At 30.1% G+C, this 25,085-nt stretch overlaps 3 protein-coding genes across 4 annotated transcripts; all 3 read left to right on the top strand.

Moving 5' to 3' along the window:
- The first annotated feature begins 490 nt into the window (after window positions 1-490).
- Window positions 491-4,410, top strand: LOC124927737 (telomere repeat-binding factor 1-like). 2 transcript variants are annotated; one of them, XM_047468199.1, is made up of 7 exons: window positions 491-592; window positions 1,408-1,582; window positions 1,718-1,935; window positions 2,495-2,579; window positions 3,534-3,617; window positions 3,696-4,061; window positions 4,141-4,410. In XM_047468199.1, exons 2-7 carry the CDS (start codon window positions 1,433-1,435, stop codon window positions 4,153-4,155), a joined length of 918 nt encoding a protein of 305 aa, XP_047324155.1. In that variant the 5' UTR covers window positions 491-592; window positions 1,408-1,432; the 3' UTR covers window positions 4,156-4,410. The 2 variants fall into 2 exon arrangements, with proteins under 2 accessions (XP_047324155.1, XP_047324154.1); XM_047468198.1 differs by having other exon boundaries at window positions 1,403-1,582.
- A 3,939-nt stretch (window positions 4,411-8,349) lies between these two features.
- On the top strand, window positions 8,350-12,081 carry LOC124924951 (agamous-like MADS-box protein AGL62). The gene is made up of 2 exons (XM_047464932.1): window positions 8,350-9,034; window positions 11,894-12,081. Exons 1-2 carry the CDS (start codon window positions 8,350-8,352, stop codon window positions 12,079-12,081), a joined length of 873 nt encoding a protein of 290 aa, XP_047320888.1.
- Window positions 12,082-20,976: 8,895 nt separating this feature from the next.
- On the top strand, window positions 20,977-21,675 carry LOC124924950 (agamous-like MADS-box protein AGL62). The gene has a single exon (XM_047464931.1). The coding sequence runs from the start codon at window positions 20,977-20,979 to the stop codon at window positions 21,673-21,675; it is 699 nt and encodes a 232-aa protein (XP_047320887.1).
- The last annotated feature ends 3,410 nt before the right edge of the window (window positions 21,676-25,085 follow it).

Here is a 25,085-nt window from a genome sequence, read left to right as displayed (position 1 = left end):
TTTGAAAAAAAATATATAAAAAATTAACATAGAAGATTAGCGGTAATCAAGAAAGGTGTTTATAACATAGTTATCCAAGATTTATAATGAAAATGGTTATTTATAGCATATTTCACGACAATTAATTCTAAACGTTTATTTAATTTGTGATTTTAATGTTAATTCCCAGTTAGTTAAAGTTAAAGCCTCTTTAATTACACTTTTCTTTGCATCATTATTATCGTATTAATATTTTCGGATCATTTTCAGTGATTGACTCCATTTGGTTTCGCATTTTCAACAAAATCGAATAAATATGAATTGTGAAACTAAATATTTTAAGACCTCAACTTTTTTCAAATTTTCTTTTTTTTTTATGTCAAATACTTAAGTTTTGTTGGCTCAAAATATAACTTCACTTTTAAATTTTGTTTTCTTGAATTAATTAATTAAACCTTATTAGAAAAAAATTAAAATCGGAAGAGGCCATTACGTGAATTGTTAGGTTAGACTCCTAAAAAATAAATTTCTACAAAGGAAGTGAGATATTTAACCTATAAAATTCTCCGCAGAATGGAACTTATCGGCCTCAAAATTCGCAGGATCCTGTGAGGTATTCCAAATCCCCTGTTCTCTCTATAATCACAGTGTGTAATTTTGTGATCACCTATCTGTGTTGAGCTTAAATCTACTCTCGCCGTTTTGATTGAGGTGTTTGTCTAGGGTTTCATTATATATATATTAAAGTTCCTGTTTTTTCTTTTCTCGTTTGTATGGGGGCAATGGAGATTTTGTATTGTCTGACAGTAGAATTATGGAAAGCTTGGAGGTTACTTAGGTATTCAGTGTCACCAAAACCCAAGAACAACCACTTCTTGTAAATCATTTCCTTCTGAATCTGCTATTTCAAATAACCTACTGTAATGAATATAATGATTCGTGTTTGTATTCATCTATTTCTTATAAAGTTTGGGTTGAGTTTGAATGCTAAGATCAAATACCCCGAGTTTCATTTGTTGGAACAAACATTTCTGGGGAATATTATAATTAATTAATAAACTGGTTAGGATAATCTGTACCAGCCATTGTTACAAAACAAGAAAGTTAAGTTGTTTTTTCTTGACATATCGACCTTGGTATATATAGCTTTTTTATATGAACTATATATATATATAGTTGTAGTGACTACTGTTACAAAATCTAACTCCAATTTTATCTTTTTCAATAAAATTGCAATATACTGACCCACATTTAGACCATTTGTTTTAGTTTGACGTGTCTTCTGTGGCGAGAAGTGGTTCCTCTAATTTGTTCTATCTATTTCCCTACCCTATGCATCATATGTTTCTGAAACGCGTGCTTGATACTCATTTGTCCTTGTGTGTGTTTATTATCAAATATTGAATCCTTAAATTATGTGCAGCTCAGGTACTCATCAGATTTTGTTTCTTCAATGGGTGTTCCTAAGCAAAAATGGACACATGAAGAAGAATCAGCCCTCAAAGCTGGTGTAGCAAAGCATGGGGCTGGAAAATGGCGCACCATACTCAAAGATCCAGAATTTAGTGGTGTTCTATATTTGCGTTCAAATGTAGATCTCAAGGTAATAATTGAACTTAATCAAATTGTTGTGTGACTCATTTCAATTTTAATGAAGGTGAACATCATGATGTTTGCTTGCCAAAGTGTTTTAAATTGCTTGGTTCACTAAGAACGTAGTAATGCTGGTATATATCAGGACAAATGGAGGAACATGAGTGTTATGGCACATGGCTGGGGTTCAAGAGACAAGGCTAGATTAGCCCTCAAAAGATTGCATTCAGCCTCTAAACAAGATGAGAACTCCTTGGTGCTGACTGTAGTAGGTCAAAATAATGAAGATATTCTTGATACTGAGCCTCTTGCAATTTCTAAGGAATATCCACAGATTAGTGGACCTAAAAGGTCATTTGCGAGGTGAATGTTGTTCTTTGCCTGTATTCTTACAGTACTAGTGTTTCTATTTGGTGTTCATAATATGCTTCCAATTTCTGACTTTTTGCATACCATATAAGAACATATGTTTGCTTTTAGCATATGCTTAGAAGAACAGTTCCTTACTATTAGCTGTTGACAATTCTATTTCCTTGGTTGTTCATCTGTTATGTTTATTTTTTGAGTAAACTAGGATGATGTCAGTAAACTGAGGAGTTCCATTTTATTAACCTATGACAATTCTATTTCCTTGTTTGTTCATCTGTTAACTGTAATGGCTGTTGTACATTTTCTTTTTTGTGTTTTTAATAGCATTCATCTTGAGTCATGGTAAGTATGAAGGCTTGAACGCTTCCCGGTAGAGTTATCAGCTTTTGGAATCTGTGGCAAAACTAAACTTCTGAAGATTTATGGCTGTTTTGCGCTTTATACTTTTACATAGACTACCACCATACCATACATAATGTCACATGTTTTATATCCTAGTCAATTTACCAGTTCCCAGTTTCCAGTTTCAGACATTAGTATTATCTTCTTGCAGGCTTGATAACCGAATAATGAAGGCTATAAGCAGCCTGAAGGAGCAAGGTGGTTCTAATAAGACTACAATAGCAACTTTCATAGAGGTACAGTACATGAAGGTTTTATTACGAAGAATTCCTCTTTATTCTTATAATAGATGGACATGAGAAACGCTTTTCTTTGGGGGGTTGGGTTTTCGAAGTAATGAGTTTGTCACAACACATTATTCATGACTTTATTTGATATGTCACTGTTTCATGTGCAAGTACATGTATGATGCAGCAATATTGTTTGAAAAATTATTTGGATAGGTAGAATAATGTGCAAGTATTCACAAACTAATGTACATATGCAAACAGATACTAAGCATAGAAAGGCAGTAGTCTGAATACTTAAAAAAGTGTGGAATTGATTGGCTGACCTTCAGCTTATTCTCAATGACTTGATTCCCTAAATAGGTAAAATGTTTTTGACTCAATGCATATTCTGTATAGTTGGCGGACAGGCTGCATTTAATATATTGACAGACAGGTCTTGAACCCCCCAGATTACTAGTTTCTTAAGTAAGAAATTCTCCACCATTCTGATGAACTCAGCCACTGAAACTCTATGACATCCTCCTACATCCCTATTTCGTATTTTGTTTTTTGCTTTATTATGTGCAAACGGGTATTGCTTTTTCCTTATTCTTGCTTCCAAAATCTTGAATTCTAGTTCTTTGTTCATTCAAGTTGTTGGATAATATTCAGCAATTGTTTTGCCGGTGATCTTGCAACCACCTTACATCAAGATTAGAGCTTGGTTGATGGAAAAGTGGATTATTTGAGTTAAATGGCTCAAATATCCTTCGTATTTAATTTTTTAAATTATATAATAAATAAAGGGTGTTTTGGTTGATGAAGTGATTACCGATGGGATAATAAAGTGTTATTTAGATTAAATCCGATAACCCTTCATCGAACAAGTCCCAAGTGTTTGATCTTTTTTTCATTTGGTCTTCAAAGTGTCTTTTTGTTGGGAGAATATTTTTCCATTATTTTTTCTGCCTGTTTCATCAGGAGCAATATTGGTCACCTCCAAACTTTAAACGGTTGTTATCAGCAAAATTGAAGTATTTGACTGCAATTGGGAAACTGATAAAGGTAAGCCTCAAATGAAGAAGATAACCTTGTTAGGATAAATGGGAATTGCTAGTTTCTTTGATGATAATTGTCTTGCAGATGAAACGCAAGTACAGAATTGCGCCATCCTTTGACAGCAGCAGAAGAAGCTCATCACCACCACCACCATCACAAACCATGGTGGTCCATGAAGGATGTTCAAAATTGGACAAAGATGAAATGATCCTACTTGAACTCCCTAGGGATCAAGTAGATCTACAGTTAGCGAAGATGAGAAAAATGACACCACAAGAGGCTGCAACAGCCGCAGCCGTAGCAGTTGCGGAGGCAGAATCTGCTGTTGCAGAAGCTGAAGAGGCTGCAAGGGAAGCAGAAGAAGCTGAGGCTGATGCTGAAGCGGCTCAATCTTTTGCCAAAGCAGCCATGAAGACTCTGAAAGGAAGAAACAACTGTCCAACAACAATGGTAATCTTAAATGGCCTCTTATATTTTGCTATATTTCTTGTTTCTTACTTACTAGTCAATGTCTTAAAAAACTCTGCAGATGATCCCTGCTTGATTAACCACTTGTGGATGATGATCAATGTGACTCCTTATCAGACTGTAAATAGTTTTGTCTTCTCAAAATTTAGTGAAAAGGAACTTTCTGCATTTTGGTTTGGATTTTGATTTTGATTTTTGTAAGGTTGTTTGGTTGTACTAAGATATACAGATTTCGTAACTGTAACAATTGTTGTCTTATAAGAGGAGCAGGTCTCGTAACTGTAACAATTGTTGTCTTTGAGATGATGATGATGGGTTCTGTTCGTTTGCAGCCAGCCATAGCTAGCTTGGTTCTCTCATGGAAGCTATATTAATTGCTCAATCTTGTTGCACTCTAGTAACTTAGGCCATCCATAAAAAAATTTTATTTTGTAAAACTAAAGTAAATATTTTAAATATATCTTTGCCTGCATCTCCTAAGAAATTAATATATTTAAGGAACGTTTGGTATTTGTACTCAATAATGGAAAAGAGAATAAAATGAATGGTTTCAGGTTTGGTTATGAGTTTCATTTGAGAACATTTGATTTGATTCTCTAAATTTAGGAATCATTCATCCATCTCTAAATTGGGATGAATTGGGAGAATATTCAGGAATCATTGATTCCTCTCTAAATACATTTTTTTTTCTCATAATTATAATTCTAATAATATATATATTTTTCTTTAATAATTATATTAAACATTCTTTTATAATTAAAATAATAATAAAATTTATAATTTATTTAAATAAATTATTTCATTTATTTAAAAAATATCAAGAAATTATTAAAAATAAAAAATAATTAATAAAACAAAATTTTAATAATAATTATAATAACTAATAATAATAATTTTTTTTAAAATAATTAATTTAAATATTATATATTAACAATAAAATTATAATAAATTAATTAAAATATAAAAATTTACAAATAAAATAACAATTTTATATAAAATAAATATTAGAAAAGTTAAATATGAAATATTTTAATAAAAAATGTTATTAAAAAATATTATATAATATAATAATATATGTTATTAAGTAAAATATTATATTTAATTTGATCGATTATTAATATATAATATTTTAAAGAATTGATTTTATATTTTTTATGTTTAATAAATAACTTTTTATTTATAAATATAATTTTTTTTTAATCATTCAACTATTTATTTTAAGTATTTATATATATAATTAGTATGATAAGATATTAAATATTTATATTTTATTAAATTAGGACACACTCCAATTTTTTATATTTTTATTTAAATAAAATATAATAAAATAAAAATATTAATCTAATTTATTTATAAAATAATATTAATAATTTCTCTTGAATAAAACCAAGCATCATCAATGGAATGAATATATCCAAATGTTATTAATGAGATTGAGAATAATTAATACTCATAACCAAACATTACACTTCTATCAGTCATACCTATTCTCATTCCACACATCTATTAATTCCATTCCTATTCTTATTCTTTTATTTGAACCAAACGTCCCCTTATAACTTAATATCACATTTTAACTTTGTAATGCATCCTTATAACCAAGGGTTCACATCGGATATCCGCCTTTATTTTAAAAAAAAATTGTGATACATATCCGACCCGGTATCTGAACAGGGGATCAGCCAACCGAATATCGGCCGATTTGATTTTTTTTCATATTTTTAATTTTTTGTTTGATAATTAATTATTTAATAATATTTTTATTTAGATAAACATAAAATTATTTTAATTGATGTTGTTGGTTAAAAATTACCAAAATATTATTTCGCACCAATAATAAAAATAAACTAACTATTGTTTAGACTCTTAAGGTTTCTACTTTTTATCGATATGTTATTTTATTTTTAAATTTTAAAACTCACTTGATCGGCTTCGGGTATTCGAATATTTTTTTACCTGATCCGTATCTGATCCGAAAATTCAATAAAAATATCGAATCGATATCCGAATCCGATCCATCATATTCGGATTTTTTCGGATCGGATCGACCAAATCAACGAGTTGGATCTTTCTGATCGTATTTTTTTTTCCAAACCCCACTTATAACATATTAATATTAATATATATATATATATATATATATATAATTATAAACCTATATGGTTTATAATTTATATTATATTTTAAATCAAACATATTATATTTTAAATCAAACATTAATACTTTAGTTATCTCATTTTTTGTTTGTAGGATTTCTTTGCACATTAATTTTATTATCATTTTGTTTTTGGATTTTATCATGCATGTTTAAACGTGCTTAAACAACTTTTTTTTTTATATTGCACTATCATTTAAAAATAAATAAACTTTATGATACTCAAACAATTTAAACCTTTTTTTAACTCAATTTAAATTTATAAAATAATTTAAATAATATTAATTAATTGTATAATTTTTAAGAAAATATATTATAGTTGGATTATTCAATCATAGGTCACCCCTTGAAAAATTACATCTAATGACTAGGGGAGGTTCAAATTATATTATAGTTTTCTTCAAGAATATTAGAGCCGGTTAATGTTCATATTAGTTTATTCGAACTTAATATAGAATATTATCTTGACTGATGTTTGTATATCATGTTCATTAATGTTTGTATATGCGTATGTTTGGATTATCTTTTGTCGTATTTGTGATATATGCCTATATTTGGATAATTTTTTGTCGTAACTATATTATTATATGCATATATTAGGATTTTTTGTGTCGTATTTGTGTTATATGTTTATATTTAGATAATTGTTTTTGTCGTATCGGTGCTATATGCATATATTGGGATCATCTTTTGTCGTGTTGTGTTGCAGTTTTGTGGCATCTGTGATTTTTCCTTTTCATTTCTTTTCCCTTCTCATTCTTCTATGACTATATTTTCTTTTAGATGGATTGACAACTCCAATTACTTAGAATATTGAATTCTATAACTTAAATAAAGTAAAAACCATAACAAAATATATATATATATGCAATTGTTGTACTTTGCATACATGCAATAAACTTTTTAGATAATATCATTTAAATAATAATAAAATTATTAAAGTGATGAGAAGTAATAATTTATATATATATAAATTAAAATTTTCAATTTAATATATATATATATATATATTAAATTGAAATTATTTTTATTACTTTTTTTATAATCAAATAAAAATAATTACATTACATTCACCTTTTAATTGAAATATAATTTTATCAATTTATTTTACTAAATCAAAATCTCCTTAATTATTTTAAATATTTTAATTAAGAATACTATAAATAATAACACAAAGATGTTATATAGTAATGAAAAAAAATTAAAAATGATATAAAAAATTAAATAACAAAATGAGAATAATAAATAAATAAATAGTTTAGAGTTTGTATTATCATTTTAATTAAAATGACAAAATAATATTTATCATTATATTATATTCTTTTTACATAAAAAATTATAATATAAATATAGTTCATTATTTATCTTATATGTTAAACCAAATTGCAAATTAATCTATGTAATTTCAATTGACTATTCTCTCCTCATAATTTAGATCTTTTACACAATATAAGTTAGAAAATTTGAGCACTTAACACATTCTAAATCTTATAATGTAATACACCTATTAAATTAATTGCATAACTCTAAAAAACATCTTGTAGGTATGGTTTTAAAAAATATCTAGTAATTCATAATAATTAACGTGATAATGATAAATATTTATCTCATTTAAATTTTAAATGCGGAGGTAAAATAGATAAAACTATTACATTATTGTCGTTTTACAATTTCTCCAATTTAAAACTGAGTAAAAGTAAAAATATAATACATATTCATCAAATTATACACTAAATGAAAATAATCTTTTTAAGTAACATCTTTAATATTTATTTAATCTTAAACAAGTTATGGAAAGAAAATATTATTAAGATTTTCGTAATAAAAATAGACAACATAGGTAAAAACTTTTGCAATATAAGAAAAAAAATATGCAAAAGAAAGTAAAAAATTTAATACATAGATTTTGTAAAATAAAAAGATTTAAAAAAATAGCTGGTTCATGTGGAGCATTTTACATCCACTAGATTAGAAATTTTTGATTGGCATAGGAGCCCGCCAATCTTTAATTTAATTGTATAAATTGGCCCTCTCTAATCCATGCATACACACATCTCCTCTTTTCATATTTCATCTAAACTCTCGAGATTAATTTGTAATTAACTAACTCTAGCTATGGTGAGGATTAGCAAGGGACGTCAAAGAATCACCATGGCTAAAATGCAGAACGAGAGTAACCTTCAAGTAACCTTCTCTAAGAGAAGGACTGGATTGTTTAAGAAATCCAGCGAACTTACCACACTATGTGGTGCTGAGATGCTGATGATTGTCTTCTCTCCGGGGAAGAAGGTATTCTCGTTTGGTCACCCGAGCGTCGAGGAATTGATTGCTCGATTTATGGGGACTGATGGTCCATCCTCCTCCTCGATGGGACTTTCCCACGAGACTCAACAGCTTGTGGAGGCTCACAGGCATACTAACATCCGGGACCTGAATGCTCGACTAATGGAGGTTCAGGAACAGTTGGAGGCTGAGAAAAGGCGTGGGGAGGCCATCACCCAAGCCTTGCGTGCTGGAAGGGAGCAAAGATGGTGGGAACGTTCTATAGAGGAGATGAGCTATGCTCAACTCGAGCAGCTCAAGGGTTCTCTTGAGAACGTGAAGGCCATGGTTGCCCAACACATGTCTGAGGCTTCCAACCCTCTTCACTTGCTAGCGGCAACTAGCTCCGTTAATAATAATGGTGGCGAAGGTAGCTCCAATGGGGGCTTCAATTTCAACCGCGGTCCTCAGCCACCTACTTTTGGTGGTCCTCATCCTGCTATGGGGAGGAACTCCAGTTACTTCCGTGGTGGCCCTAGTGGGTATTTTTGAAGACTTTGATCATTCTGGGTTGATCGGGTCAAAAATCATATTTCATGTAATTTTTTTGTTTTTTTGTTTTTATTGTTTTTTGTGTGTGTGTGTGTTGTGTTGTGTTGTGTTTTGAATTTAGGGTTGGTTCTAATGGTAGTTTGGTACCATTTATTTTTATGTTTGCTTGTTTTTCTTTTGTTGTTTTTTTATTTGTATGGACTGATGAAAGTTTTTAATATATTTTTAAGGATTTTGAATTGTGTTTTAGTTAGATGTATTGTCATATTAATTTCTATGTTTTGAATTGTTTTGTATTTTTAAACTTGAATCTAAATACAAATTCACAAATAATAAATAAAGAAATCTTAATTAATTTTAGAAAATATGAACAATGCATCAGGATTCAGGACTAAGGAGTTGATAATAATTCTTGGTTTTAATTAATTAAACCGTTCATACAAATAAATTTTGTTTTAAGAAGTCATGATATTTCTCTTATAAGTTTATTAAAATAAAATATTATTTCAATATAGAGAAATGGAAAAAAGATATTAAGGTTGTTTTTATTTTTATTTTTTAAGTTACTTACATATTTTTTTTAAAGATTATTTAAGAAATTGGGTTATATAATAGTTGGTGATATTTGAACATTGTTTTCACGATATTTGAGAAATTTGTGTAATTGAATTTTGGGTTATTTAATAATTAGATTTATTTTTGGTTTGGAATTATTTAAAGAATTTCAAATTATATCAATTGAATCAATCTCAATTATTTTCAACAAATAAAAGAAATAAACTTAACTTTTAATTTCAAGTTATAGAAACAAATTGAAATTCGGGCAATAGCATTAGATTTCTTTGTCTTGAATTTAGTTACTTAATTAAGAGATTTTAAAAATGTTTTGTTCTAAATATTCAAAGATTTTGACAATATAAATGAGAATATATATAAATGTTTAATAATTGTAGTGTCTAGATTAAGTATTTAAATCTAATTCTAAATATGTGTGAATTTTCCAAAGAAAATTAATTAGGATTGGAAAGTAAAAAATCTTCATAATATATTATACTATTCCCAGTAATTTTTATGCTTTCAAATGCTTAATTATTTACATTTTTACCATTTTTATTATTTTTTAAGGAATGACAAAAATAGTAAACAAATTATTGTCATTAATTAAATTAATTTATTTATAAAATTATAATCTAAGTGAAATAATCAAGTATTATTATTAAACCAAGTGTGTAAAGGGTTATTTAATTTCAAGAATGTGTGGCCAATGTTTGATGTGTTTATTTTTATTTTTTTGATGTTGTACAAGATCATTTTTACAAAGGTTGCCGTGACTTGATTGCTTATAAAAATGACAAATAATCTAATTTATGTGTATTTTTAACAAAAATTTATGTAAAGAATAGTTTGAGTAAATTATGATAAGATCATAAGGAAAAAGAATACAAAACAATTAAAAATAAAAAGAAGAGGCAAAATCCTTACCAAGACTCCATATTGATATCTTGATGTGTTTGGAGAGCAATCAATGTGAAAAATAACTTCAATTCAGAGCATGAATTACCTTATAACATGATCTCAAAAAGTGCACGATATCTTCTGCGTGGGAGCTAATCAAACACTTGGCTTCTTGATATCCAATTAAATGACGCTTCCTCGGATTAATATGAGAATCGATCAATAAAAGATGAAGATGATAAAGAAACCACTATGTGGAGGCGGTCTAGGGGTTTAATTTTGGGGTTCTTACTATGACTCAAAACGCGTTTTACATTCCGAAGCCGACCTATTTATACGACTCATTTTACACGTATACATGAATTAATAACATCGCTAACTAATATGACGTGTTTAAATATGCCCTTAACAAATGAACATACTAATGCATCTTCCAACTTAATTTTTAGACAAAATTATGTACAAACTTTACATCACTTATAAAGATGAAAATTTCTCGTTCAACTTGACAAGTAGATTTTGAAACTAAATGTATTCAAGGGCCATTTTGAATATATTTGCTAGTTATTTTTTTATTAGACATGTATGAATTTGTATGGGACACTAACCATCTATATTCAAATATTTTGTTTGCTCATGAAAGGCTATTTTGTAAGTAATTTAAATTACAATTTTATTGTCTCATCATAATTAAATATGAAAAGTTAGTTTAACTCTTAAATCTTGAGTAGATATACAATCCATCTAAACTCCACATAATCAATGTCAAGATCTTATATTTAGTGTAAAGGGTATTGTTTGCATTTTATCTTATAATATATAAAAGGGTTACTCCATTTTGATGCAATAATAAGTAAGCAATCTTCTAGACTTCATCAAATTTTTTTCCACGTTCCCTTCTTAATGTTTAAACGTAATTTTGTATATTCTTAATAAAAGGTTTATGTTTTAAATTTTAACAAAATTAATAATTTTATTTTTTATATATAATTTGTTTATAATTATTAAACTCAATCATAATTTAGAATAAAATATTTTTAAATAAAGCTTTTACTTTTCTATTTTTATTTTAAAACTAAAATTCTAATATATATTTATATATACAGTACATTTTATTTAAAATAACTATTAAATAAGAAACAAAGTAATAATGTTTTAGAATAAAATATTTTAATTTTTTTAATAAGATTAAAATTGTTAATTGTTATATATAATTTTATGTATAAAATATTATTATTTAAAAATACATAAATTTGACTTCAAACTTTTGAGTCTTGTCATATATATATACACTTGTAAGGAAAATAAATTACAAATAGCTTCATTTTGTTTTTTCATCATATTAGGCAGTAAGCTTGTTCTGATATTTGGAATGGAAAACTCACCACAGGTAGAAGAAGGGCTCAGAAAGTTGATTCCAAGAGTGAGAAACATCTGAATTTGGTATCTATGGAGTCAAGTGTCTTAAGTAAGACTCTGTATGAATCCAATATAGAACCATATAGTACTGGAGTTCTGAAGGTCTATGATGTTCATACTATCTATTGGGAACGTATGGGAATCCAGATGGTCATGTGAGTAGCTCTAACCATGTTTGAACCAACACCCACTTCGCCAATGTCTATTGAGAAGTTTATGCATGTGATGTAACAAAGAGAGAAGTTAGGGTTTCTTATTAACAAACCTAAATAAACTAAATATAATAAAGAGTTTATACAGTTAATGATTAACTGTATACTGAAATATCATTAAGTGTTAATAAACTAAAATATCCTTGAATGCTAATAAAGATAATAAAATAATATATCTAACACACCCTCTCAAACTCACGATGCAACAACAATAAGCATAGAGAGTTTGTCAGTTAGAAAATGAAAGCACGAAGCCGAGTGTGCTTTTGTAAATATATCAACAATCTGCAAAGAGGAAGGAACAAATGACAAAGTGATGGTGTGAGTCTGTAGATGATGACGAGTGACATGACAATCAATCTCGATATGTTTGGTTCGCTCATGAAAAACGGAATTCCGTGCAATCTGAATAGCACTTTGATTATCGCAATGTAGCGGAGTAGGTTGAGAAAGTGAAATACCCATATCAGCAAGTAATCAACGTAATCAAACAATTTCACAGGTAGTCGAGGCCATGGCACGTAACTCAGCTTCTGTAGAAGATCGAGAGATGACATCTTGTTTTTTGCTCTTCCACGAAATAAGCAAATCACCGAGGAAAATACAATATCCAGTGGTCGACTTGCGGTCCGTAGGATAACCAGCACAATCCGCATCAGAGTAGACGCGCAACTCTAATGAAGACGTGGAAGGAAACATGAGACTGTGAAATTGAGTGCCCCGAAGATACTTGAGAATACGAAGTACAACAAACCAATGAACTGTAGTAGGGGCAGTGGCAAACTAACTAACTACATGAACTACATGTGCAATGTCTGGGTGAGTTACAGTAAGATATACCAAACTTCCAACAATGGTACGATAAAGACCAGAATCCTCCAAAGGAGTGCCATTAGACGTAGAATATCTAGCATTGGTCTCAAGGGGTGTATCAACAGTTCGATTGTCGGTTAGTTGAGTGCGCTCAAACAAGTCAGCAATGTACTTTGATTAAGATAAGAGATAACCTTTAGGAGAATAGGCTATCTCAATTATAAAAAAATAACGTAGCATGCCCAAATCTTTCATAGCAAAAAAATGTGCCAACTCAGACTTTAATATTTCAATACCATCATGATCATCACCTGTAATAATCATATCATCAACATATAGGGATAAAAGAATACGTCCTGTTGGTGTACGCTTAACAAATAAAGCCGAATCATGGTGACTAGGAAGAAAGCCAAGTGAAGTGATCACAATAGAGAACTTTTCAAACCAGGCACGTGGTGCTTGTTTGAGACCATAAAGAGCTTTGCGAAGCTTACAAACTTCACCAAGCTGATGAGGAACACCTGGGGGAGGCGTCATATAAACCTCTTCATGAAGGTCACCATTCAAGAAAGCATTTTCACATCCATTTGAGAGATTTTCCATTGGAAAACCGAAGCAACAACAATCAAAATATGAACGGTCTTCATTTTCGCAACAGGAGCAAATGTTTCCTCATAATCCATGCCATACTCTTGAGAATAGCCTTTAGCAACAAGTCGAGCTTTGTATCGCTCAACGAAACCATCTGATTTTGTTTTAATCTTGTAGACCCAATGAGAAGCAATAACATGTTTTCCAGATGGTAGTGAAACCAAATCCCATGTATGAGCCTGATATAAAGCAGTAAGTTCCTCAACCATAACAACCTGCTAAAGGGATCACGAACTGCTTCTCTATAGGATGAAGACTTAGAAAAACGATGAACAAAAGTGACAAAGGAATAAAAAGAATTAGAATAAGAGGAGTACTCAAAATCTAGAAGTTTAGTAGACTTACGAATGCGATAGGAGTGATGACGAGGAGGATCTACAGTCTCATCCGACAATTGAGTGGTTGTAGGAGTAAGAATATGGGAGGTGGGTGTATCGTGAACCAAAGTATCAGATAGATCTTCATCGGGTTCAATGTCAAAGGGATCAATGCGAACTAGATCTGTTTGGGTCATATGATGTGAACTAGTAGGAATAGAGAAAAATGGAATGTGCTATGAAAACACAACATGACGCGAGACATATAACTTTTGACTAACTGGATCAAAACAACAATATCCCTTTTGACCAATGCCGTAACCCAAAAAAACACATAAGACAGACCGGGAAGACAACTTATTACGCTCAACATGTGGTCGAAGGACAAAACAATTACAACCAAAAACACATAATGAGTAATAATCAGGTGAATGACCATACAATTTTTCAAAAGGGGACAAACCAGAATTATGAGATATTGGGATTTTATTGATCACATGAGCAACAATAAGAATTACTTCTCCCCAAAACACACTAGGAACTTCGACTAATAGCATGAAAGAACGAGCTGTTTCAACAAGATGACGATATTTTCTTTCAGCTACGTCATTTTGTTGAGGAGTGTCGGTACATGAGGTTTGGTGAATGATACCATCAGAGGCAAATAACTGAGAGAAATCATTAGAGGTGTATTCACCCCCTAAATCACATATAAAATATTTAATGACTCAAGAATGTTGACTAAAAAACACATAAGGCAGACCGGGAAGACAACTTATTACGCTCAACACGTGGTCGAAGGACAAAACAATTACAACCAAAAACACATAATGAGGAATAATCAGGTGAATGAACATATAATTTTTCAAAAGGGGACAAACCAGAATTATGAGATATTGGGATTTTATTGATCACATGAGCAACAGTAAAACTACTTCTCCCCAAATCACACTAGGAACTTCGACTGATAGCATGAAAGAACGAGTTGTTTCAACAAGATGACGATGTTTTCTTTCAGCCACGCCATTTTGTTGAGGAGTGTCGGTACATGAGGTTTGGTGAATGGTACCATCAGAGGCAAGTAATTAAGAGAAATCATTAGAGGTGTATTCACCCCCTAAATCACACATAAAATATTTAATGACTGAAGAATGTTTAGTTCTCACAAGAGCTCGAAAATTGGTGACTATAGTGAGAAATTCAGACATACGTTTCATAAGATAAACCCAAGTATAACGAGTAAAGTCATCAATAAACAAAATATAATATCGAAAATCTCCTTTAGAGGAAATAGGAGAAGGTCCCCACACATCAGAATGCACGAGATCAAATGGAGCAATGGAAAAAGAAATACTTTTATAAAAAGGTAATGCTGAAAATTTAGCCAATTTGCAACCACTACAATCTAAAATGTCATGAATTTCTAAACAACTCAAAGTTCTAGTAGACACTAAAAACATTAAACGAGATCCAGAAACATGACCCAAACGGGAATCCCAAAGGTAAAATTATGAGGATGAATGATTCAACGAAATGATGACAAGTTTATGCTGGAGGAAACAACATCTGATACTTTGAGTTCATCCAAAATATAAAGTCCTCCTTTTCTACGGCCTATCCCAATCACCTTCTGTGACCGTGGGTCCTTAACACAACAATTAGAAGAGGTAAACAAAATTGTGAGACCATAATCACACAATTGACTAACAGATATAAGATTTAAAGAAAGATTGGGAATATAGTAAACATGTGGGAGAGATAAAAATAGGTGTATGCACAAAACCAATTCATGCCAATAGAATTGAAGTACCATCGACAGTCATGACAGAAAATGATGGAACATAATTAACTGAAACAAATGAGTTAATGTTAGGAGACATATGATGAGATGCGCCTGAATCTAATATTCATAAGGCAGACGATATACCTGAATTATCAGACGATGATAAACCTTTATGAGAAGAGGCGGACATAGCATGAGGCTGTGAGGTGAAGAACTGTTGAAACTGCTCAAACATATATGTATCCAAGGTTGAAGCAGCAGTCGTATTACCGATATGTGGTGGGCGATAAGTTGGGAACTTGGTGGCGAACGTTGTTGTTGAGGTGATTGTAATTGCTGTTTATTCTTATCCACTAACTTCGGACATTGAGCATTCCAATGACCATTCTTTTTGCAGAATGCACATTCATTTATAGAGGCTTTAGAAGCAGGCCGATTTTGATTGCTAGCAAAAAAAACATATGGATTTGTAGGCGTAACAAATTCCTTGTCTATTTCAGACCTAAGTCGAATTTCCTCCGCTAGCAATTCATTGACAATAGAGTCAACAGTAGGAAGAGGGGAGCGATGTAAAATTGTTCCATGCAGTCCCTCAAAGTCATTTGGAAGGGCCATTAAAAACTGTACTAAACGTTGCTCTTCTCGACGACCTATGTCGGGTTCAAATTTTTGCAATTATGCAGACTCAATGAGGGCTAATTGATCCTAAAGATCAGACATGACAGAATAAAATTCTTGTATACTCTTATCATTCTGATGAAGTGAGCGAATGTCCGCTCTAGGCTAGCTGATATTGTTTAGCAAAATTCGACGTCGTATATAGCCTGGCCAGATGATCCCAAACTTCCTTAGATGTATCATATTTAGCCAACTGAATGCCAATAAAGTGGATAACAGAATTGTTAATCCACGTAATAACTTTCGAGTTATCTGTCTCCCAAGTTTTAACCAAAGCCTCACAATTACTCAAATTAACATATGTAGGTTTGATCTGCAATCCTGTTACATAACTCCACATAGATTTTCCTCGCTGAAAAATTTTCATAACATAATTCCAATATGAGTAATTTTTCCCGTCTAACTGAACACTAATAGACTGGAGCGAATCATCTCTACGATTACACATGGTGAAAAACAACAACAACAAATACAAATTCCAAAATACAACGACACCACAAATACAGAAGCATGAATATAGCACAAAACGACACAAAACGGCACGATAGTGAAAACAACAGCAACAAATACAATATAACGACACCACAAATACAGAAACATGAATATACCACTAAAAGGCACGAAACGACACGATGCGGCACGATGCGGCACAACGCGACACGAATACAAATCTTCAAACAATCTAACTAATAAAAAGGAAACGAAATCAAAAGAATACCATTGACGATTGCAGACTTCAACACTAAATCCAGATCGGAAGCTATAGATTGAAGTTTTAGGTTGAGCAAAGAGAATCCATAAATGGAGGCTCTGATACCATGATGAAACAAAGAGAGAAGCTAGGATTTCTTATTAAAAAACCTAAATAAACTAAATTTAATAAAGAGTTTATATAGTTAATGATTACAATAGACTGAAATACCCTTAAGTGCTAATAGACTAAAATACCCTTGAATGCTAATAAAGATAATAAAATATTATATCTCACAGTATGCATGCTTGATTTCCACTTTAGTAAATATGATTGATGGAGATTCTCAAAGGTCTAGCTGCACAATTCCTCAATTTCATCCATGTGGATACTATAAAGGTCCATCATTTAGTACTATCAGCTGATTTCTCTTTCGATGGCAGATTAATACGCATTTTTTGATCATTTCTTGCACGATCGCATATTCATTTGAATACCTGATTTCCATTAATTAAGAGTTAATAGAAGTTCTCAGACAACTCTCATGATTTGTTTTATGAGGGTGGAGCTGCTTGCTATATTTCTTGATGGTGTGTTTAGTGTTCTCATCTCTCCTACCTGTTGGCTTGTTATGATAACTACATATTTGATTTCATTTTTCATAGCTAGTCAACTAAGAAGCAAAATCAATTTAAGTCATTGCTAGCTTATTTAAATAGTTTTTTATGTGAACTAAAATTATAATATTCGCACATCAAATTTGAAATTTATATAGTTATCCTCACTAGCCCTGAACAACAGCATCTTCTATGCATAAGCTAGCTGCAACGCCTAAGTAGTATACTTTTTTTGTTTTTTGTATTTCACTTGTATAGTTTGCGTACTAAAAAATACTACTACGTTGATGTTATGAATGGTGCAAAAAATCGTGAATGGAATGAAGAAAAGGAAATCTGAGTAATGAAACAAAACCCATGTTAGAGTTGTGTGAAATATTAGTATCTCAAATGTCCTTGAGAAAATTCTAGTGAATGATCTTTCTCTATCTCGAAGCAGCTTGAGAGCCCTTTAGAGACCACATCCCAGAAAATGAAAGGGGGAGTTCATTAATGCCTACTGGAAAAGATTAAACTCTAAGAACAAGGAAACACAAGTAAGAATTTATGACAGATTAATGAAGGTATGAGCTGGTCTCTAAAAAAGATTCTTAAACAAAGAAGCGATATTGCAGATCTTTATGACATCCGGCTAGGGGACGGGAAAGACACTCTATTCTGGCACGACCCCTGGTTCGAAAACCAACCTATCATCCACAAGGAGGAGTTTCAAAATACCCATATCAGAAGGGACTGCGCAAAAGCGAAAATCAGAGACATTAAAGACAGAATTGGGACTCACTCCTGAGAAGAAATCCAGAAGGACAAAGGATACTTGATCATATAAGTAACATACAACTACACGACAGACCGGATATTCATAAATGGAAAGCTGAGGACAATGGGAAGCTGGTATTGAAGAAAATATGAGAGGCGGGAAAAAACGCAGAAAGTAGAATGGGCTTCTCTTGTATGGTCAACGAAGATTATCCCTCAACACCAGTTCATCCTATGGCTCGCCTTCTAGGAAAGACTCAACACTCGTGATTGTATCAACACGTATATGAGCATCCCGAATGCGAGCTTTCTTATATACAGAGGAAATAAAGAAACCATAGATCACATATTTGGGAGCTGCTGTATTGCTTCGGAGCTTTGTGACAGATTCTATAAAAGTCTAGAGCTGATCAGTTTCCCGAGCGAATGAAATGAAATTAAAGAAGCGACACTACTCAAAATCAAGAGAAATATATTTGCAACAAGCGTGTTCAAGTGCGGCTTTGGAGTAGTGGTGTCTAACATTTGACAAAAACGAAATGCAAGGGTATATGGCAGAACCCGCAAGAGCGTTGAAGAGTTATGGAAAAATATTGTATTGGAATGCAGCGCCCTCGCGGGAACGTGGAGAAGAATTCCAAGCACAAAGCAAAACTGGAATATCTGCAGGAACTGGAATTTACCATTTTTGAACTAACTAGAATTGAAAGCATTGTAATCAGATAATTCATTTACATTTTTAGCTTTTTAACTTTTATTCAGAATGTTACGACTTCAAAATTATTTTAGGCCTGTCTAGAATAATCTCTTAAACTCGTGGTTTTTTTTCCTGTTTTTGGGAATTTTTAATGAAATGACACTAAGTTGTTTTTTCAAAAAAAAAAAAAAGTAAGAATTTCTTAAATTATGTTGTTCTTACTCTGTCAAATGCTGACTGATGGTAATGTTGTGTTGCAAATTCATGTTGTATGAGGTATTTACTGATGTGCACTTGTTCTTAGAATAATAGGAATAAACCAAAGTTGCATGAGATTTTACTTATTTAAAGCAGTTAACAAGCATATCTAGTGAATTCATAATAAAAAATGCAGGTTTTGATACCATATTAATTCACATTTAACTATATTTCCTTTTCAGTTTGGAACTGCCAAAGAATGGACAAAGTGGGAAATGATGAATGCTCATCTCCTTCCCAATGAAGAGAATATTAAGAGAGGAGATGATGATGAATTTTCCCGGGTCAGTTGTATTTGATATGCAGTCACTCAATCACCCCCTTTTACTTTTAATCGACCCGAACTTTTCATGCAATCTTTGCAGGCATTTGCAAGAATTGAAAACCATTACTTTGTGAACAAGGGATTCTTTCCTTGTGATTCACATCTGCTGGATAATATTGATAAGATAAAGACATATTCATACAATAATTGTACATGTATGTATGTATATATGCACTTCTTTCTTTTTTTCAAAATTTGTATAGTTTACCCAAGAAATCTAGCTGACCTGATTAATGAATGATCTCATTTCATTTTCTTTTCTTTTTTTCTAGGGAAGGTACGATGTGTGTTGTCCCATGATGTCAGCATGGGATCTTCACAAGGCTTGGCCAGAGTCTGAACTTAGGGTAAGTTTTTTGATTAACCGCATTACTACTAATTCTTCTACATTTTTATACTGGACAAGTTTGAGCAATCAATTCATATGTAGATGACAAAATAATATTTATTATATATTATATTTTATTACATACAAAATTATAATATAAATATAGTTTCATTATTTATCTTATATGTTAAACCAAATTATAAATTAATCTATATAATTTCAATTGACTATTCTCTCCTCACAATTTAGATCTTTTACACAACATAAGTTAAAAAATTTGAGCACTAAACACAAACTAAATCTTATAATATAATTAATACACCTATTAAATTAATTGCATAACTCTAAAAAAATTTCTTGTAGGTCTGGTTTTAAAAAATATCTAGTAATTCTTAATATTTAACATGATAATGATAAATATTTATTTAATTTAAATATGGAGGTAAAATAGATAAAACTATTACATTATTATAGTTTTACCAATTCTCTAATTTAAAACTGAGTAAAAGTAAAAATATAATACATATTCAACAAATTATTCACTAAATGAAAATGATATTTTTTAAGTAACATCTTTAATATTTATTTAATCTTAAACAAGTGATGGAAAGAAAATATTATTAAGATTTTCGTAATAAAAATAGACAATATAAGTAAAAATTTTTGCAATATAAGAAAAAAATATGCAAAAAGAAAGTAAAAAATTTAATACATAGATTTTGTAAAATAAAAAGATTTAAAAAAATAGCTGGTCCATGTGGAGCATTTTACATCCACTAGATTAGATATTTTTGATTGGCATAGGAGCGCGCCAATCTTTAATTTAATTGTATAAATAGGCCCTCTCTAATCCATGCATACACACATCTACACTTTTCATATTTCATCTAAACTCTCGAGATTAATTTGTAATTAACTAGCTCTAGCTATGGTGAGGACTAGCAAGGGACGCCAAAGAATCACCATGGCTAAAATGCAGAACGAGAGTAACCTTCAAGTGACCTTCTCCAAGAGAAGGACTGGATTGTTTAAGAAATCCAGCGAACTTACCACACTATGTGGTGCTGAGATGTTGGTGATTGTCTTCTCTCCGGGGAAGAAGGTATTCTCTTTTGGTCACCCGAGCGTCGAGGAATTGGTTGCTCGATTTATGGGGACTCATGGTCCATCCTCCTCCTCGATGGGACTTTCCCACGAGACTCAACAGCTTGTGGAGGCTCACAGGCAGACTAACATCCGGGACCTGAATGCTCGACTAATGGAGGTTCAGGAACAGCTGGAGGCAGAGAAAAGGCGTGGGGAGGCCATTACCCAAGCCTTGCGTGCTGGAAGGGAGCAAAGATGGTGGGAGCGTTCCATTGAGGAGATGAGCTATGCTCAACTCGAGCAGCTCAAGGGTTCTCTTGAGAATGTGAAGGCCATGATTGCCCAACACATGTCCGAGGCTTCCAACCCGCTACACTTGCTAGCGGCAACTAGCTCCATTAATAATAATGGTGGCGAAGGTAGCTCCAATGGGGGCTTCAATTTCAACCGTGGTCCTCAGCCACCTACTTTTGGTGGTCCGAATCCTGCTATGGGGAGGAACTCCGGTTATTTCCGTGGTGGCCCTAGTGGGTATTTTTGAAGACAGTTTCGGGTCATTTTTTTATGTTTTTTTTTTTTTTTTGTATTGATTGATGAATGTTTTTTAATATAATTTTAAAGATTTTGAATTGTGTTTTAGTTACATGTATTGTCTTACTAATTTCTATGTTTTGAATTGTTTTGTATTTTGAACTTGAATCTAAATACAAATTCACAAATGATAAACAAGTTTTTTTTAATTAATTTTAGAAAATATGAACAATGGATAAAGACTAAGGAGTTGATAATAATTCTTGGTTTTAATTAAACATGTTCATGATAAATTTTGTTTTAAGAAGTGATATTTCTCTTATAAGTTTATTCAAATATAATATTATTTCAATATAGAGAAATGGAAAGAAGATATTAAGGTTTTTATTTTTATTTTCTAAATTACTTACATATTTTTTAAAGATTATTTAGGAAATTGGGTTATATAATAGTTGGTGGTATTTGAACGTTGGTTTCATGATATTTGAGAAATTTGTGTAGAATTGAATTTTGGGTTATTTAATAATTAGATTTATTTTTGGTTTGTAATTAGTTAAAGAATTTTAAATTGTATCAATTGAATCAATCTCAATTATTTTCAATAAATAAAAGAATTAAACTTAATTTTTAAATCAAGTTATAGAAACAAATTAAAATTCAGGCAATAGCAGTAGGTTTCTTTGTCTTGAATTTAGTTACTTAATTAAGAGACTTTAAAAATGTTTTGTTCTAAATATTCAAAGATTTTGACAATATAAATGTGAATATATATAAATGTTTAATAATTATAGTGTATAGATTAAGTATTTAAATCTAATTCTAAATATGTGTTGAATTTTCAAAAGAAAATTAATTAGGACTGGAAAGTAAAATATCTTTATAATATATTATACCATTCCCAGTAAATTTTCTGCTTTCAAATTCTTAATTATTTACATTTTTACCATTTTTATTATTTTTTAAGAAATGACAAAAATAGTAAACAAATTATTGTTATTAATTAAAATAATTTCTTTATAAAATTATAATCTAAGTGAAATAATAAAGTATTATAAAACCAAGTGTGTAAATGATAATTTAATTTGAAGAATGTTTGGCCAATGTTTGATGTGTTTATTTTAATTTATTTGATGTTGTACAAGATCATTTTTATAAAGGTTGCCGTGACTTGATTGCTTATAAAAAATTATAAATAATCTAAAATGAATGTATTTTTTTTTTTTAAAAAAAAGTTTATGTAAAGGATAGTTTGTGTAAATTATGATAAAATCATAGGAAAAAAGAATACAAAACAATTAAAAATAAAAAGAAGAGGCAAAATCCTTATCAAGACTCCATATTGATAATTTGAAGTGTTTGGAGAACAATCAATGTGAAAAATAACTTCAATTCTGAGCATGAATTACCTTATAGCATGACCTCACTGATCACTTCCCAAATGTGCACATATCTTCTGAATGTGAGTTAATCATACACTTGGTTTCTTGATATCCATTCAAACGTTGTTTTAAAATCATTTTGATTCCTCGGGTTAATATGAGAATCGATCAACAAAAGATGAAGATGATGAAGAACCCGATATGTGGAGGTGGTCTAGGGTTTAATTTTGGGGTTCTCACTATGACTCGGAACGCGTTTTACATTTCGAAGGTGACTTATTTATACGACTCATTTTACGCGTATACACGAATTAATAACATCGCTAACTAATATGACGTGTTTAAATATGCCCTCAACAAATGGACATACAAATGCATCTTCCAACTTAATTTCTAGACAAAATTATGTACAAACTCTACATTACAAGATGAAAATTTCTCAAGTTCACTTTGACAAGTAGATTTTGAAACTAAATGTATTCAAGTGCCATTTTGAATATATTTGCTAGTTAATTTTTTTAATAGACATGTATGAATTTGTATTGGACACTATAACAATCTATATTCAAATATTTTGTTTGCTAAGTAATTTAAATTGCAATTTTATTGTCTTATCATAATGAAATCTGAAAACTTAGTTTTAACTCTTAAATCTTGAGTAGATATACAATCCATCTAAACTCCACACAATCAATGCCAAGATTTTATATTTTTTAGTGTTAAAAGATGTTGTTTGTTTGAACGTATCTTGTATTTTTTTAATAAAATGTTTATGTTTTAAATTTTAACAAAATTAATAATTTTAATTTTTATATATAATTTATTTATAATTTAAAATAAAATATTTTTAAATAAAGATTTTACTTTTTTATTTTTATTTTAAAATTAAAATTCTAATATATATACACTGCAATATAACACTGTACAGTCAAATTCATTAATTGTTTGGTTGGATAACTTCGTATCTACAGTAACTTATGAGGTATAATTTATCCTGTAAATAAAGTATAAAATTGTAATTGGTTTAACCAGTTACAAACCTTTATTAAAATTACATTCCATTATTATCCTTGTATATTTTTTTTATATTTATGTTTTTATAAAACTCATTTCTTCTTTATCCTTTTTCTTCATTTCTTTCGTCTTCTATTCATCTTCTCCCACCTCTTCTAAAAAAAAAATATTACCTATTATTTTACTTGTTTATATACCGTAGATAATATTATTCATTTATAAATATTTATATTATTATAAAGGTTAAATTACAAGAAATTATATATAAAATAATGTAAATCATATAATAATATCTATTATTTAAAAAATACATTTATTTAATAATTATATATTTTTTGTATTAATTTCAATATAATTAATAATATAAACTACCTATAAAATAAATATATTAATTTTAATATGATTAATAATACAAACTACCTATAAGATAAATAATAATTAAAAATAATTTATATAAATATAAAAATAAAATATTCTTTTACACTTCTTATTACATTTTTATACCATTAACCAAACACAAAATAATAAAAAAATTATATAATTTATACTTATTTTATACTCTCAACCAAACACTAACAACCTATATAATTTATAGGTTATAATACCTTCTTACAATTTATACCCTTTACAATTTAATATCTACTTAAATAGTACCGCATACCAAACACTACCATATAGTACATTTGATTTAAAATAACTATTAAATAAGAAACAAAGTAATAATGTTTTAAAATAAAATATTTTAATTTTTAAATAAGATTAAAAATTTTAATAGTTATATATAATTTTATTTATAAAATACATAAAATTCTACTTTTCTTCTTTATTAAAATAATTTTATTATATTGTGAAGAGTTGTAATTACTTAATTAAAGTCAGTGTCCAAATCCTCTATGCATTTCTTTAACCATATTAGTCGGTAAGCTTGTTCATACTTGTATGAAGTCTCACGAACTGATATTTGAAATGGAAAATTCACCACAGGTAGAAGAAGTTTACAGCTTGACATTGCGGGCTCAGAAAGTTG

Source organism: Impatiens glandulifera, chromosome 2 (genome assembly GCF_907164915.1).
Source record: "Impatiens glandulifera chromosome 2, dImpGla2.1, whole genome shotgun sequence".
Lineage (NCBI taxonomy): Eukaryota > Viridiplantae > Streptophyta > Magnoliopsida > Ericales > Balsaminaceae > Impatiens > Impatiens glandulifera.
This window is presented reverse-complemented; position numbering and strand designations above follow the sequence as displayed.